We start from the raw sequence: 15,419 nt of genomic DNA, 5'->3' as shown, positions 1-15,419 counted from the left end.
CAAAATCAATTTACATAAAAGAGTCTAAAAAAATTAATTAAGAAAATGAGGGTGCAAATAAAAATAAAAAAAAAAAATTTAATTAGAGAGCAAAAAAAAAATTTCAATTAAGTTATTAAATTGAATTGAAAAAAACAACTTTAACCAAAGAAAACAACAAATCAAAATAATAAAAACGGTCAAATTGAAAAAAAAAAAAAAAAAACAAATACAACAAAAATGCCCAATGGCTTGTGTGTGATTAGCAATGTTCAGAAGCTTTTTAAAAAAGATATAAAAAAGTCATCGTAAAAAATAAATAAACGCCTCCATAAACACCTAAATGATTACTGAAAAAAATCTTGTGAAATTATAAAAAAATTTCCCTAAATGCAAACCCTAATTGTGTTGTCATTTTTTTAAGGTTGTGATTTTCAAATATATATTTTAACTTATACTTTAAGAAGTGAAAATCACTAAAAATACCCTTGTCCAACAAGCCGATGTTTTATTATTTTTGGGACTTAAAAAAGTATTTTTTTTGTTTTAAAAAATTATGAAAAGTCAAACAAGCTCTTCGACAATAACTCTAAATTTTGGTTGATATCGGGGAGGTAAAAACACTATTTTACTATGCAAAAAAATATATAAAAAGATTTAGAATACGGCGTCCAAACAATCTTTTAATGACCAATGATCTAGTTAGAAAAGACCAAAGCACCCCCATAAATACAAAGAAGATAAAGGCAAAATCATTGATCTAGGAGCCTTAATATTAATTTTGATTTTTTAATAAACAATTTAAGAATATACTACCATTACCAATTACCATTAAAGTTTGTTAGCCTTAGCTTCAAATGGGAATTTGATTTTAATTTTAACAATGTTTTTTTTTATAATGTTATTGTTGTTTAAGTCTTAAGAGAAATTTCTTTTTCCTACAAGTTAATAAACAATGTGATTGCTCTATTACCTATGCCATTCAAATTTTTAACCTTGATTTCAAGTGCTTGATTTTAATTTCATAATGGTTTTTTTTGTTATTTATTGTTTGCTACTAAAGGGCATTTTGTTTTTTGACCAAATAAAAAAAGAGAGAAAAAGTGTTGATGTGTGCCTTAAACACGTGTCGCCCGCTCCCACTGCTTCAAGCGACGCGTGCCGATGACTTCAGCGGTTGAATATGTGATTCCACCGCATTAATGGATTGCGTCTCGACGTCCTTCTAGTGATTATACTAGCCCTTCAATAATATTTTTTCTTTTAATTCAATACCTTTTCTTTTAATTGCAATTATTTTATTTACATTGATTATTTCTAATCAGATTTTATTTTTGATTTCATCCCTGGTGGTTTGATTTTTTTTTTATTGAATTTGGTCCTCATTTGATTCATTTTTATTCTTTGGTTTCGAATCATTTTCTTAATTGCTTTGTTTTGTTTTTCAATTCCAACCCTAAGCATTTATGTTTATGTCGAATTTAGTCTTGATTCTTTTAATTGTTATTTTTTGTTATAACCTAATTTTTGACCATTTTATTTTAATTATTATTATTATTTTATTTACTAAAAATGATAAAAAAATGATGATGATGAAAATAATAATAATAATAATGATGGAAAAACAAGTAAAATGAAATAAATGAAGAATAAATTTAAATTTGGGTTAAGAGCAACATGATTGGAAGTTTTGGGGTTTAATTCAACTTTGGAATTAATCTAATTAAGCTTGGAATTAATTTAATTAATCCAATTAAGGGTTTAATTGGAGAATTGATAAGTTTTGAGACTTAATTGAGCTTGTAATCAATTTAATTAATCCAATTAAGGGTTTTTAATTAGAGAATTTGAAAGTTTTTAGACTTAATTGGACTTTGGATTTAATTAAATTAATGAAATCAGGGACTTAATTGAAGAAATATCAAAGTTTGGAGTTTAATGGGGGTCGAAATTACAAAATTTAAAATCCTAGGACCAGATTGAAAATGGCGCCGAAATGCAAGGGTCCAATTACAATTTACCTAGGGACTTGATTACATGATTTCAGAACGTCAGTGACCAGATTGAAAATGGATATTCCCATCACACAAACGGCGCCGTTTTAGAATTTGTCAATCGCGTTCTTCGTCTTCCTCCTCAGGAGCCGTTTCTGGCAGTAATGGCTGTGAAGCCGTTTCAATAGTGGAGATGCTTGGCATTCTCTGGCTATAAAGCCAGAGAAGATGAGAGAGCGCAGGAGGAAGAAAAAGAAAAACAGAGGACTGCAGGGGAAAAACCGGGGAGAAGAAAAGCCACGATCGGCAGGAAAAAAAAGACAGTGAAAAAACCAGAGACAGGGGGGAGGAATCACAGGACCGAAAAAAAAAGAGAAGAGAAACTGGAGAGTGAGTGACCGAAAAGGGGTAAACAAAAGAAAAAAAAACTGATAGAAGAGCAGACCTAGAACAGGGGACGAAGAAAGACAGGGACGAAAAGAAAAAAAAGAAACGGAGAACAGAGGAGACGACTGGAGAAGCAAACGAGACAGAAACAGGGGAAGAGAACAAAAAGCCAACGTACCCCAGCTTCGCCTTCGTCTTCAGAACACATAGACAGTGAGCAGACGAGAAACCAGAGAAGAAAAACGCAAACAAAACCAGAGGAAGAAGCTTAAAAAACGAAGAGAGGACCAGCGTCACCATCGACTGCCTCTTCTCCAGCACCAGCTTCCAAAACCAGAGGAAGAAGCATAAAAGGAAGGAGGATACATGCAGAAGGGAAGAACATAAGCAGAGGAAAACCACTGTGACTAGAACCATTGTTGCGGTATTTTCAGAGCTACCAGGTAAGTAAGCTTCTCCTTCCCGCTTTTCATTTTAATTCACCGGTTACTGTTTACTTTGGATTTTAATTCATTTCCCTTAATTCCTCTATCTGTTCATGCATGTTTTTCTTTGATTTTTGCCCAGCCGGGTCACTGGCTTGGGCCAGTGACCGGGCTGGGCTGCCTGGGTCTAGCCCAGCCCATGTGGGCTGAGCTGGGCCCAGCCCCAAAAAAATAAAAAAAAATATATGTGCATTCGTAAAAATAAATTTATTTTTATTTATTTATTCATAGGCGCTAAAGTAGGGAATAAAAATATTGATCTAATTTTTTTCGTAGCTACAAATTATTACCAACGCCAGAGTTAGAATTATTCGAGCTCGAATATTCACTGATGCCAGAGTCGGGAATATTATAAACAAATCATCATAGCATAAACTAATAAACATTTAACAATTTAAGACAAAACCAGCAATGTAATCTGTTTTAGGAAGAACGTTTAAGGGGTGATAATATCTTCCCTTTTACGTAACCAGTCCCGAGCCATAGAATCTCTGTTGACCAGTTAGGGTTCCTAGTGACCATAATACTAGGTGACGACTCCTCAAACAAGATATTTTTTCCTAAAAGAACATGATGCCAGAAATCTGTTCTTTTTTCCATAATTAGAGAATTATTTTTAGAGCCGCCGCGATGTCGGGTGCGACAATTTTTATTGACTCTTTTTTTTTATTTCATATTTTAATATTTGTTTGATTAAGAATCTTGCTTATTAGTATTTTTTGGGTTTGCTTTTAATAGAGTCACCCTGGTCTCATGACCCGAGTCATAGATCTAAAAGATAATTAGTCTAAGTTGACTTTGTTCTTTTTTTTAATCATTTTTTTTCAAATTTTTTTTTGCTGATTTTTTTTATTTTCTATTTATGAGGTCATCTCAATTTCATGTTCTAGATCATATGTTTGATTTGTTGACCTGAGTTGGATGTTGGTTTCGCTCAAGATGTCAATTCCTTATATTTTGCTAATGTTTTCGGGCCTTGTATGATATTTTTTTATGATATAAGTTTATTGAGTTAGTTTCATTTTTATTTATCGTTTAAGTCATGAGTTTTTTTTTTTTTTTTTATGGATTTGTCTTTTATTTATTTAAATAAATAAGTTTAGTAAACACAATAGAGTGAATGTCTCATTTTTTCAGTTTGTTTCTTGGTTATTGTTAATAATTTTTTTTATTTACATAAATAGTTATCAATTTATTTAAGTAGATGATTGCATAGACTTTTTATTTACACTTTGAATTTTTTATGTAAAGGAATACTCTGAAGAAACCTGTTTATCAATTTATTTTTGAAGTTTGTTTATTGGTTATTGTTAGTAATTTTTTTTCATAAATGGTTATTAATTTCTTTAATTAGATGATTATATCAACTTTTCTATTTACACTTAGAATTTTTCATTTTAAAAAATACTTTAAAGCAAATTATATATTTGATATTTTTTTAAAAAAATAATTATAACTCATTACAAAAGCGAAGGTGAAATGACTAGTGTGTGTATATATATAAAAAAGAGAGAGAGAGAGAAAACATATATTGTTTATGTATTTGTCTTTGTTGTATTTAGTAGTATCTTACATATAATTCATTCATGTCCCCCCCCCCCTCCATCAACAGGAAAAAGAGAAATTAAATGCTTGCCAAAAAACAGTTGTGGTTACAGAGAAAACAGCACATCAACTGAGTATAATATATATGAGAGGACTCATGGTGATCAAGAAATTAATGAAAATGCAAGCAGAGCGAGCTGTCACAAACTGTACAATGCAGGTGAATTTGATGGCTCACAATTTGCAGACATCTGCATCCATTTACAGGACCCCATAAAACTAGTTTTTAGCATAGTTTTAAAACCCGATCTGGTAATCAACCCGGTCTAATGACCGGGTCACGGGTCAGATGGGTTGATCCGGGTCAACAAAAAAAAAAGAAAAAAAATATCATCCCCAGATGTTGTGTTTGCATCACAGCTGGCTTTAGATTCATATAACTCAAACTTAAGGCAGGTAATATATGGCTTCCTTCATTTGGCAGATCCCAAAATCTCACTTTCTTTAACAGATAGCCACTCCCTTTTAATTTTCTTCTAGCACATCAGCTTCCGACTGCTCTTATAGCCAACGGAACTCCGCTACACTTGTTAACTATCGCTGCTCCAATGTTTTCCAAGTGACCATACTCTTTTGTCCTCTCTCCTTCTCATACCAAATGCAAGCTGCTTAAATAAAAGCCAGGAATCCTCATCCGAAAATGTTTCCATATGTTGAACAGGATTTGTGGCCATTTTTTCAGTCATAGTTCCTAAACGAGTAGTCACAATAACTGCACTTCCTTAGCTCCACAACTCAATGCATCTTTCGTAGCTTGTTTCTCTCCTAGAGATCTGCATTTATTTGTCTTCATCGTTTTGGCCTTTTAAAAGGCCAAAACGATGTAGTTTAATGCTTCTGTAAAAAAAAAAAAAAAAAGAGAGACCGGGTCTCAACCGAGTTTGCCTAGGTTGCCCGGATTCCGGGTCAACCCGCTAGGTCAACCGGGTTTTGCCGGCCAACTTCTAGGCGGGTTTTTACTCAGACCCGGACCGGTCCCAGGCCTGGGTCGGCCGGGTCCCGGGTCGACCCGCTGGGCCGGTCCGGATTTCAAAACTATGGTTTTTAGGTGGTGTGTTCTGTAGGACCAAGGGATATAATTAATACACACACCGAAGCAAGGCATCTACGTCTATATATTCCAAGTTTTCATGTGTCTCGAACCTACCACGATTATGGCAGTATTGCACTTTATATATACTGGTCGCATTTTATGTGTGTTTAGATGTATGGTAATAATTTTTTTAAAAAAATATTTTTTATTTATAAATATAATAAAATAATATATTTTTAAAAATTACTTTTGATAATAACGTATCAAAATGATTTAAAAACACTAAAACATATTAATTTAAAATAAAAAAATAAAAAAAAATTAATTTTTTAAAAATATTTTTAAAATAAAAAAAATACAGGACAAAAGTAGCTTGTTGGCTTTTTTTTTTTTTTTTTTTTATTTCACTGGCAGTAGAAATGACTGACGAAATAAAATTTTTTAAAAATTGAAATTGTTGATGGAATATTCCTTCCGTTGTAAATTCTGTGGATGATTTTTCAATTTTTTTTCCTTAGTATGAGTTGTAAGAAATTAACTCGCACCACCATAAAATATTTTTTATTAGCATTTTCTTTGATTTTTATCAATTTTTATATAGTGAAAAAAAATTAGAATTTTTCAAGAATTAAGATTACAGTCCTAGATTACAGAGGAAAATATGTTTTGATGTATGCCAAAATTCAATAATTTTTAAATTTGTTCTGAAAATAAATGACAAAACTCTTTAAAGAATGGCTAAACCAATCTAAATAATTAAAACTAATTAGAAAAAGAATATAAAAACAACTAGGAAAAAAAAACAAAAAGTCCCAAAATAATATCTTTTGGATTTAATTTGATATTCATGAAAACGACCTAGCTACCTACAACGAGTCAACTCATTATAGAGCCGAATCCGTAGATATCGGGGATTGTTTTTATGGCTTGTTCCTCAATCATTACATGATTTATTTCAAGGCCTGGTTTATGGTAAATTTTAGAAAAGAGTATGGCAATGATTCTTCTGACAGGTTAGGAACAGATTTTTATTTGAAAAAATCAACCTGTTCTTTGTCTTTTCTTTCAGAAAGCATCAACTTGGATCAATTCCTAGCTACAATGAGAGGTTCAGCTACACCGGTGGAGGTATAGATATGCTACGAAACATGGAGGGTGTTATGCTTGGAGTAAGAGGCGCCATTAACTACAAGGCTTCTTACTTCATTTTTAATTTCTCTGGTTTTCCATCCACTGTTGCCAACTTTATAAAAATTCTCGTCTTCCATCGAAAAGAAAGATATATGCCAATGACATGTGCAGAAAGCAGTGGTCCGTCTGGAGGAATTAAAGCGATATGTCACACAAATTGCAAGAGCATATATAATATTATATTCAGAATACGATATATATACTTCCAATTGCAGCGAGGTATACAGATTCTAGTATTCTACATTGAAACATAATTTTCAGTCTTTAATTTGACGATGACCATGAATGATCTATTGAAAGTAGTCTCCTTTAAGTTTCTTCTTTACCCATGAAGGAGACAGAACAGGACTCATCTCATATTCCATAACCTTTGACCTTGAATCACTGACTTCTCTATAATCCAAGTACCTTTTCTCTTCAGGCAAAACCTTAACCCTCCATACCTTGAAAGTTTGGTCCAAGCTTGCACTGTATACCAGAAACCCCATCACAACCTTTTCCATCTCCAAACAAGCAGCCAGGCACCTCACTGGTCCTCTATGCCCATCTAATACAGCTAGACATTCATGAAGATAGCTTCCTTCTTCTCTTCTCCAAACCCTAATGGTTGTGTCCTCTGAGCCACTAAATAGCAGCTTCTCTATAGCTACTAGGCAAAGAACTGCAAAACGATGGCCTTGTAAGAATCCACCATGGTTAAACCTTCCAGAAAATTTCTCCTTCTCCCAGAAATTTATGGTACCATCCGATGACCCTGAGTAAAGAAAGCAATTGTTGAAAGATGAGCTTAAGGCCAAGGCATTGACAGGTGATTGTTGGAATTTCAGTGTCATGGTTAGAGTATGAGAATTCTCTCTATATACTCTCCTCCATAGTTTAACTGACCCGTCAACAGAGCAAGTGAAAACACACCCATCATCCTGGTTCACCAATAAAGCGTTGACACTATCTTCATGAGCCACAAAGGAATCTACACATTTTTTGTCAGAAACCCTCCAAACTTTAACTGTTTTGTCATATGATCCAGTGTATAAAAGTCCTTCTGCATGATAATAAGCCAGGCAAGAAACACAATCCTTGTGTTGTTGTGTGTTAGGTCTGGGAAACAAAAGAAATGAGCTTCTTTTAGGTAATGTAAGGACCTTTTTGGCTCTAAAATTATCTGAAACTGCGAAGTTCCAAACTCGAATTTTAAGGTCTTTATGTGCAGAGAAAAGAATATTACCATAAGCTAAAATGGCTCTTATCTCACCAGATCTCGCCTTGAGATAACCTCTTTCCATGCAATCCGGCTGCTTCCATGCACGAATACGGTTGCTTTCAGAGCCGGTGAAGACTATTCCTTTCGAGACTGCAATAGAGTATATATTACCTTCATGTCGATGAAGCGAGGCTATGCAATGGTAGAGAAGAGAAGGTGATGGGGTACGATGAGGAGAGAGCGTCCATGGTGATTCTGGGCTAGATGGTGGCAACAGGGTGAGCTTGCTGGAATGAGTGGTAGAAGGCCTTGGAGGGCTAAACTGAAGCTCCTGGTCATTCATTTCTTGATAGGCCGCCATGTTAGCTGAAGTTTGAATAGGTGCATTCACCCTTCCATTAAATTGAATAGGCGCATTCTTGACAGGCCTTGGAGGGCTAAATTGAAGCTCTAGGTCATTCAGTTCTTGCGGTGCATTTCTCTCTTCAGTTATGAAGCTAAACAGAGATTTCCTGCCATAGAAATCCATGGCAAAGAGTGTTTCCAGGAGGGATGAAATTGGTTATCAGACTTGGAGGCAGGGAGTTCTAGCTAAAGATTCAAGGACATGAGCTTGTGTGTTTATGAAGATAGATAGTGAAGTGGGTTGGACAGCAAAGTTTGCTCCCTCTCTTTCTCTTTATATGGAACCATCCAAAGACAATTATAAGCAGTTACTGGGAGCACTGACATCTATAAATTAAGTTCTAAATCAATAACGTGGAGGACAGGCACTCCCTTTAATCAATCCAACAACCTGTTTCCGCTGTAATTTGAATGCTGCCAACATGTTTGCCTTAAATTGTATATCCGATACCGTTTTGAGTATTATTAACAACTGCAATTTTTTAAATTATATTTATGTAACAGGAATTGTAGCTCAAAATCTGTTGAGCCTGCAACAAAGCAAAAAAAGGCATTGCAGGTGCTCAATGTATTATCTAATCGTTTTAATACGTTTTGTTATTTCCCAAGACATTGCTAGTTTTAAATTATTTATAAATAGATTTATTTATTGAATTCAACTCGTATAGAGTTTCATATATTATAATTAAACTTATCTCTTTGATTTTTAAAAAATTAAAAATAATTGTTAGCTATTAAATCAAATTAGGAACACACAAGTACTCTTTCAATATTTATTGATTAATAAAAAGAAATAAAAAATAGCGGCTATGACTGTGGGAAATGGTCATATGCGTAAATAAGACTGTTGAGATCATTAAATAGTGGGCCTCTACATTGGTTACACATTTATTAGCACATAATTTTGGCATTTATTTCGGTGAAACTATTAGGTAGGGATGAATATATATAGTACGATTATAATTTGGAAATTTGATTGAGATACATATATATTTTAGTCATTTGAAAGATTTTTTTTTTATTCAGTAGTATAATATACTTGTTTTAGTTTTTTTTTATTTATTTAAAAGAAATAGTTTTTCTTATTTTATTTTACCTTCTATTCAGTACTATTAAGATTTTCTAGTTTTAATATTTTATAAATAAATTTTGATGAATAAAATTAACTATTTAGTTGTTTTTTTAGCCATAACATTCTTATTTTTAAGGGTTTTAACTTATAATAAATTATATTATCCTTTGATTTCAACTGCGTAAATATTCAATATAAGCAAATCCATGAAGTTAATTGTGGCATTCCTCGCGTAGTCTCGCTGTAGTTTTGCCTGCCTTAACCTTTGTAATTCTTCGGCTTGCTGTTTGTCTCGGCACTTTCGGCTGCATTGTCTGCCTAATCGCCTGGACTCAGCCTGCTCCTAGCTAGTTGGCATCCTTAGCCCTCCGGAGCTTCCCTTATTAATACAGTTAATTAGTTATTGGCTTATAAAAAACAACCTAAGCAAATCGTCCACGGTCACAGGTTCCATTTCCAGCGTTGTTTAATGTCTGTACAGCAGCAGCTAGGTGATAAATAGAGAGAAAACGAAGGGCAATTTAAGGCGGTGGTTGTGGTTGTTTGCACGGGAATTGTACGAGCAGAAAACAAAAGGGGGAGGGCTCGGTGGTGGTGGTGAGTAAAGTGATAGATTTGGGATTGGGAAAACTGAATTCCAGCCTTTAGCTGTTTTTATATCCATGGAAATGATCCATTGGAGTGTACTTACAAAGCAGCTGAGCTCATTGATGATGGTGGTAGAGCTTGTAATAAAATTATAAATGTATCAAACACAAAGGCCAGCGTTAGGGCTTGAAAGTACGCCCATGTTAAACAAGTGAGCGAACATCTAAAGATTAATGAAGCCCAGCAAACCATGGAAGGCAAATATGGAAACAAAATAAATAAAAAAACAGATTGATCATGACGTTTGCGATTACGACCTCAGTTTATTATATGGTTCTTTATTGTTCATGTACTTATTTAACAAATTTATAAATTGAATTATATATTATCAAGGATAAAGTTGTAATCTTGTCTTGAGATCAATATTATTGTATTTTTCCTGTTTTTATAAAAAAACTATTTGATTTGTCGATATATTTTTAACATGTTTGTTTAAAAACACAAAATTAAAAGAATCAAATGCAAAGTAATAACTCTCTCCACAATATATCAAACCCATGTAATATGGGCTTGACAATGCTTCAGGCTTAATATCCTTTAGCTTATCTATTGCGCCACTTTCAAATATACATGGATTTAGTAAGAAGTCAAACTTAATCTCCTTAAAATCAACTATTTATTAAGCCTAAATGTATATAAGTCTGGTAAGGTACTAGACCCATCACTATTAATACTCTTAACACTCTTGCTAAAACTTATTTTTTTATTTATTGTATTTTTTTATTAAAAATTACTGATTTTATCATAAAAAATTACTAAATCTCATAAAAAAATTGTTTTGCAAGTATTGGATCTTCCGAACCTTAAAGAAAAAAAAATATTAATATAAACATGTGATGATTCTTTATAAAATACTTCAAAACTTTATTCTTAGACATATTAATTGTTAAGATATCATCCCTATTGTTAGTCAACAATGGATACAAATTAGAAGCAAATCCATGCACCTAAACTTGGTTATAAAACCTGTCCATTGGTTGGTGTTGAGTTTTTTTTTTAAGTTAATTTTTTTAATTTGATTATTTTTTTGGTGAAATCAAGAATAAATATATAATAAAAAGAAAAAACATGAGCAATGTGAGCAAAGCTTTAGCTACATAGATTGTAGCTTAGGCATTAGTCTAATTACAAAAAAGAAATACCAATAAAACCTATATAAACTTACTATTAAGCCAAGCAAAACAAACCCACACTAAATTAAAATTAAACGGACCAAGTTGAAATATATTCATGATTCCTATACAAATCAACACCAGTATACTAAAAGAGAAAGTTGAGATTCCTGATTCAACCTGTAACAAAATAAAACAAAAGCCATAGAATATTTTTTTTTATATTGGCTTTTGTTCCTCAATTATCAAGTTATTTTTAGTTTTTTATATAGTCAAGAGAATGTTAAACATAAAACTTCTCAAACAAACAGATGTTTCAAACTTAAATTAATTGATCTATTCTGGGTCGGCAAAAAAAAAATAAAAAGAAAGTATAATTAATTGACTTAATAGGGCTGCAAGAATAGCTAATAACTAACCGTTGAAAATCCTCGAATAGAAGGATCATGAAAAATTTATAGGGCTGCATAGAGATATGCTTAGATGATATAGATGAAAAAAAAAAACTGGTTAAACTTTTTTTTTCCTGCCGGATATTTTAAAATCCTTGTTAGAACTGGACCCTACAATTTTTGCAATTTTCTTCACTGTTGTTTCGATTTTTAGCTACGATCAATGAAAATTTAATTACTTTTCCTAAATATTGAAACTTATTAAATAAGTAATTATTTAATAAATTATTAATTTTTATTACACATGTACCATCCATTTTTTTTTTTAATAAAAAGAATGGTAGAAATACAATTGAATACAAGTAATTTTTTATTCTTAGAAAAATTTTAATTTATTTTGCTATATACAAACCGATATATATATAAACTTAGAAATTTTTTTTTTCTTAGATTTAATGCCGTATTATTTTTGTTGCATTATATGTATGCATTGAACAATTTTATTTTATAATATTTAGCATTTTATAAGAAAATGAGGTTTTAATTAGAGAAATAATAATAATTAATAATTTACAGGTACTTGTCAATAATTTTTTTTTTTATAACAATGCTTTTGTACCTTTTGTCGTATTATTCTTGTTTTTAGCTAAAGGGAAGGAATATTTGCACGTATTATTGCTCCAACTAGAGGTCTAGACAGTAATTCATGAAAATAATAAGTTACAATTAAATTAATATATTAATCTTTATTCTACAAAAAATAATGCTTGTTGACTTTCAAAAAATTATATGTGGAATTTCGAGAATAAATTAATGCCATTAAGGATTGCAGGAATATGAAATTTAGAACTTTTGCGCTGTTTCACATCAATGATGATTAGCATGAACGAAAATTTTAAATTTCTTGATTTAACATAATTAGCAAACAGCTAAATGTGACAATGTCATCACCAAGGTTTCAGGTCATCATATAACATGAAAGCTATTAGAAACACGTGAAAATTTACAAATTAAGCTGCTAAGATGAAAATCACACATTTGATGCTTGTCTTTCGTACTCAAATTGTCGCAAGTTTCTTTCTCGAACGGAAAACCATTGTATTGTTCGCCGTGCTATTGGCAGCCAAAGCTTCCTGATCCTCTCATCTTTTCCTCCATTCCCTAGGGATGCAGATTCTTTCATTTTGTTCCTTGCACTTAGCTGTCTGAACCTTGAAAAATTGTGATCTCAGACTCTGACCTTTTACCCACAGGATTAAAGCATTTTTGACGAATTTAAGCTTGAGCTTGGAACAGAATTACTTCTGTCAACAGTAGTCAACTGAGGCTCGAACAATCTCTTTCTTTCTGTATCATCCTTAACCTTCTCTAAATTTTCAACCCTGGGACAAGCCACTGTGGAATCTTGCACTACTTGATTTCTTAGGAGAAAAATCTGTTTGCTTGACATGACTCCAAGCATCTCAGTGTTCAGGGACAAAAAAATCTGAAGAATTAGCATCGCTCCATCGACTCTTGATAAGAACATCTGAAATAATGATCTTGTGCATGAATTTATGAGAGAGTTTCCTGTTATCATCAGCGTTGCCACCTGCTTGAACCAGAAACTCTTCCTTTTTGCTGCTGTCATTGCTAATTTGAAAGCTGCTTCCTGGGGTTAAAACATGATGAAACTTGACGATCATGCTCTCTTCGACAAAGATCTCGAGATTAGGATCCTCTGCTAGATTTGAAGGATTTTGCAAGTGGCTCCAACTTCTTGAGTAAGTGAAGTTCTTGACATCTTGAGGATCTATCTTGTATCTGCAAAGAGGACAGCTAGAGTGACTTTTTAGCCATTGGTCGATGCACTTCTCGTGAAATGCATGCTTGCACTTTGGCAACAGTCTGAGGACATCAGAATCTTCAAATTTTGATATGCAAACTGCACATTCTAGGCCTTCTTTGAGCCCTTAAGTGAAGAAAAACCTGAAAAAAGGGCATGGAATTGATCACTTCTTCGCCAATCCCAGAAAACCTAGAATTTGATCGACTAAGTCCATGAAAGTTTTGGTGATGGAGATAACGGCCTAAGAAATTATTTTGGTTTCTCCCGCAGTATTTTGCGTAGGCAAGGAGGCAAAATGTTATAAACAGCATAGGCGAGAGGATCCCGAGGATTAGTGGAAGGCTTTGATGGACTGATAATTTTGAGGGGAGCTGAATCCGAACGGGAAGTGATTTGGGCTTTGACATGGAAGAAGAGGGTAAGAATTATGATGAGAAGTGTAATCGATTCATAGAGATATAGCCACACTCTATACTGTCCAAGTTTCTGTATATAATGACAATTTTGAAAGAACCAAGAAAATCCTCTAATTTATATAAGCAAAAGAATGGAGACTTTTTGATCAAGTAAAGCTGTATTTTGAATACAACCCAAAGCCGAAAGCATAAGGAAATTAAAACATAATTTAAAATATAAATAATAAATTCAAAAATCTTATGAAAATAACAAAATTGGCCCAAAAATCAACTTCTTAGCCCCTAATTTTCAAAGATTCAGTGATTCGATAAGCAATTAAGTAATATGTTATAGGGAAAACTACTTATAAAATCACCTAGAAAAAATTAAACTTGATTTAACAATAAGATCTCTCGTTATCTTTGTTTTAATATGCTAACTTAATTTAGCGTAAATTAGACCCACTTAAATTTAGATTTATCTTATTCAGGTTTATAAATCATATGTTAAGCTATTTTATATAGTCCGTATTTTAGACTTTAGATTCTCATTTAATTGTGTCGGATCCTCGCTCAAATATTTCAAAATCTCTAATTTTATTGTCTGGATTGTATTGATTTTGTCGAGGAGTGTGTGAGCAAGAGTATTGGTGAATTATTCCATTTTCTTTTAAAAAATGCAACAACTTTTAAGTGTTGGAATATTCTCCTCCTAATTAAGACGCAAATTTGTTATGCTCATATTAAGGACTGATTTTTCGACCATTTAAAAATAAATATAGCAATAGATGTCACTATTCAGATTCAGCCTTCACATGAAATATACAAACAAAGCGTGTACGATGATCAAAGAAGATAGTATAACATACTTGTACTATATCCAGCTCCAGGAATGGGAGAGGGTCTCTAAACTCACCATGTATCAAATCAAGAGGAAGCATCAATCTTCATAGCACCAGAGCGAAAAATTAAGGTGATTTAGCCCATTTTGGAAGAGAAACGACTTTGAGGACAAGTAGTATTAAGAAAATAGCTCTCACATTCATTTTAGGAGAGAATATTCTGAATAAGCAAGCATTCCAAACATTGAGAAGTGTGCGAAGGGCCAAGTTGAAGATAAAAAGGTGTCACAGAATTTACTTGCAAAAAAAAAATATCTGATGTTGATCGAGATAGAAGCAATTTTGAATGGAGCTTTTTGTTTATCTGCGTCTGATGGTCAAATGAATAGCCAATCCTGGATTTTTTTTTTGTGGCCCGCACCGCGGTTGGGGTGTTACGACCACTTTATCCTATTTTACTCACTCATCTGGCCACAAAAATGTGCTTTCCGGAAGATAGAGTTTCCTCGAATCTAAAAAAAAAAGCTTGTAGATCCTGGATAACACCGAAGTCGTAGGACAGAAAGCAAATAAAAATTATATTCAACAAGTTAACCAACTGAGATTAGATTGACATGTGGTAATTTAAAAAACATAAAGAGTATCTAGAAAAGAATTAGAGTTCTTGAATAGGTATAGTGCCAATGCCAGTAGAGGGTATTTCTCACAAACTATTGGCTGCATAAATTGATTGAAGGTATAGATTTAAACCTGATTCCATCGCGGCGCAGTGCTGCGTCGACTCAGGACTGGAATAGGGTCGGGTTGATAAAACCTGGCCAGGGAGTATTTGGCCGTCAAAACCCGGTCA

The 15,419-nt window shown here is 32.9% G+C and overlaps 2 protein-coding genes across 2 annotated transcripts in view; both read right to left on the bottom strand.

Moving 5' to 3' along the window:
- Window positions 1–6,542: 6,542 nt before the first annotated feature.
- LOC118035832 (protein JINGUBANG) lies at window positions 6,543–8,515 on the bottom strand. The gene has a single exon (XM_035041482.2). The coding sequence runs from the start codon at window positions 8,402–8,404 to the stop codon at window positions 6,965–6,967; it is 1,440 nt and encodes a 479-aa protein (XP_034897373.1). The 5' UTR covers window positions 8,405–8,515; the 3' UTR covers window positions 6,543–6,964.
- Window positions 8,516–12,967: 4,452 nt separating this feature from the next.
- The window catches only part of LOC118030880 (E3 ubiquitin-protein ligase ATL42), a 5,201-nt gene continuing 2,749 nt past the window's right edge, over window positions 12,968–15,419 (bottom strand). The window contains exon 3 of the mRNA XM_073409884.1: window positions 12,968–13,307. Coding sequence (XP_073265985.1) covers window positions 12,968–13,307 — 340 coding nt within the window. The remainder of the gene's footprint in view (window positions 13,308–15,419) is intronic.

This window comes from Populus alba, chromosome 6, assembly GCF_005239225.2.
Source record: "Populus alba chromosome 6, ASM523922v2, whole genome shotgun sequence".
NCBI classification, from domain to species: Eukaryota; Viridiplantae; Streptophyta; class Magnoliopsida; order Malpighiales; family Salicaceae; genus Populus; species Populus alba.
Note: the sequence above shows the minus strand (reverse complement) of the source record. Positions and strands in the feature narration are given on the sequence as shown.

Excerpts from the sequence above, each read along its gene's own strand:
- LOC118035832 (XM_035041482.2), bottom strand. The coding sequence starts at position 8,404 with ATGGATTTCTATGGCAGGAAATCTCTGTTTAGCTTCATAACTGAAGAG.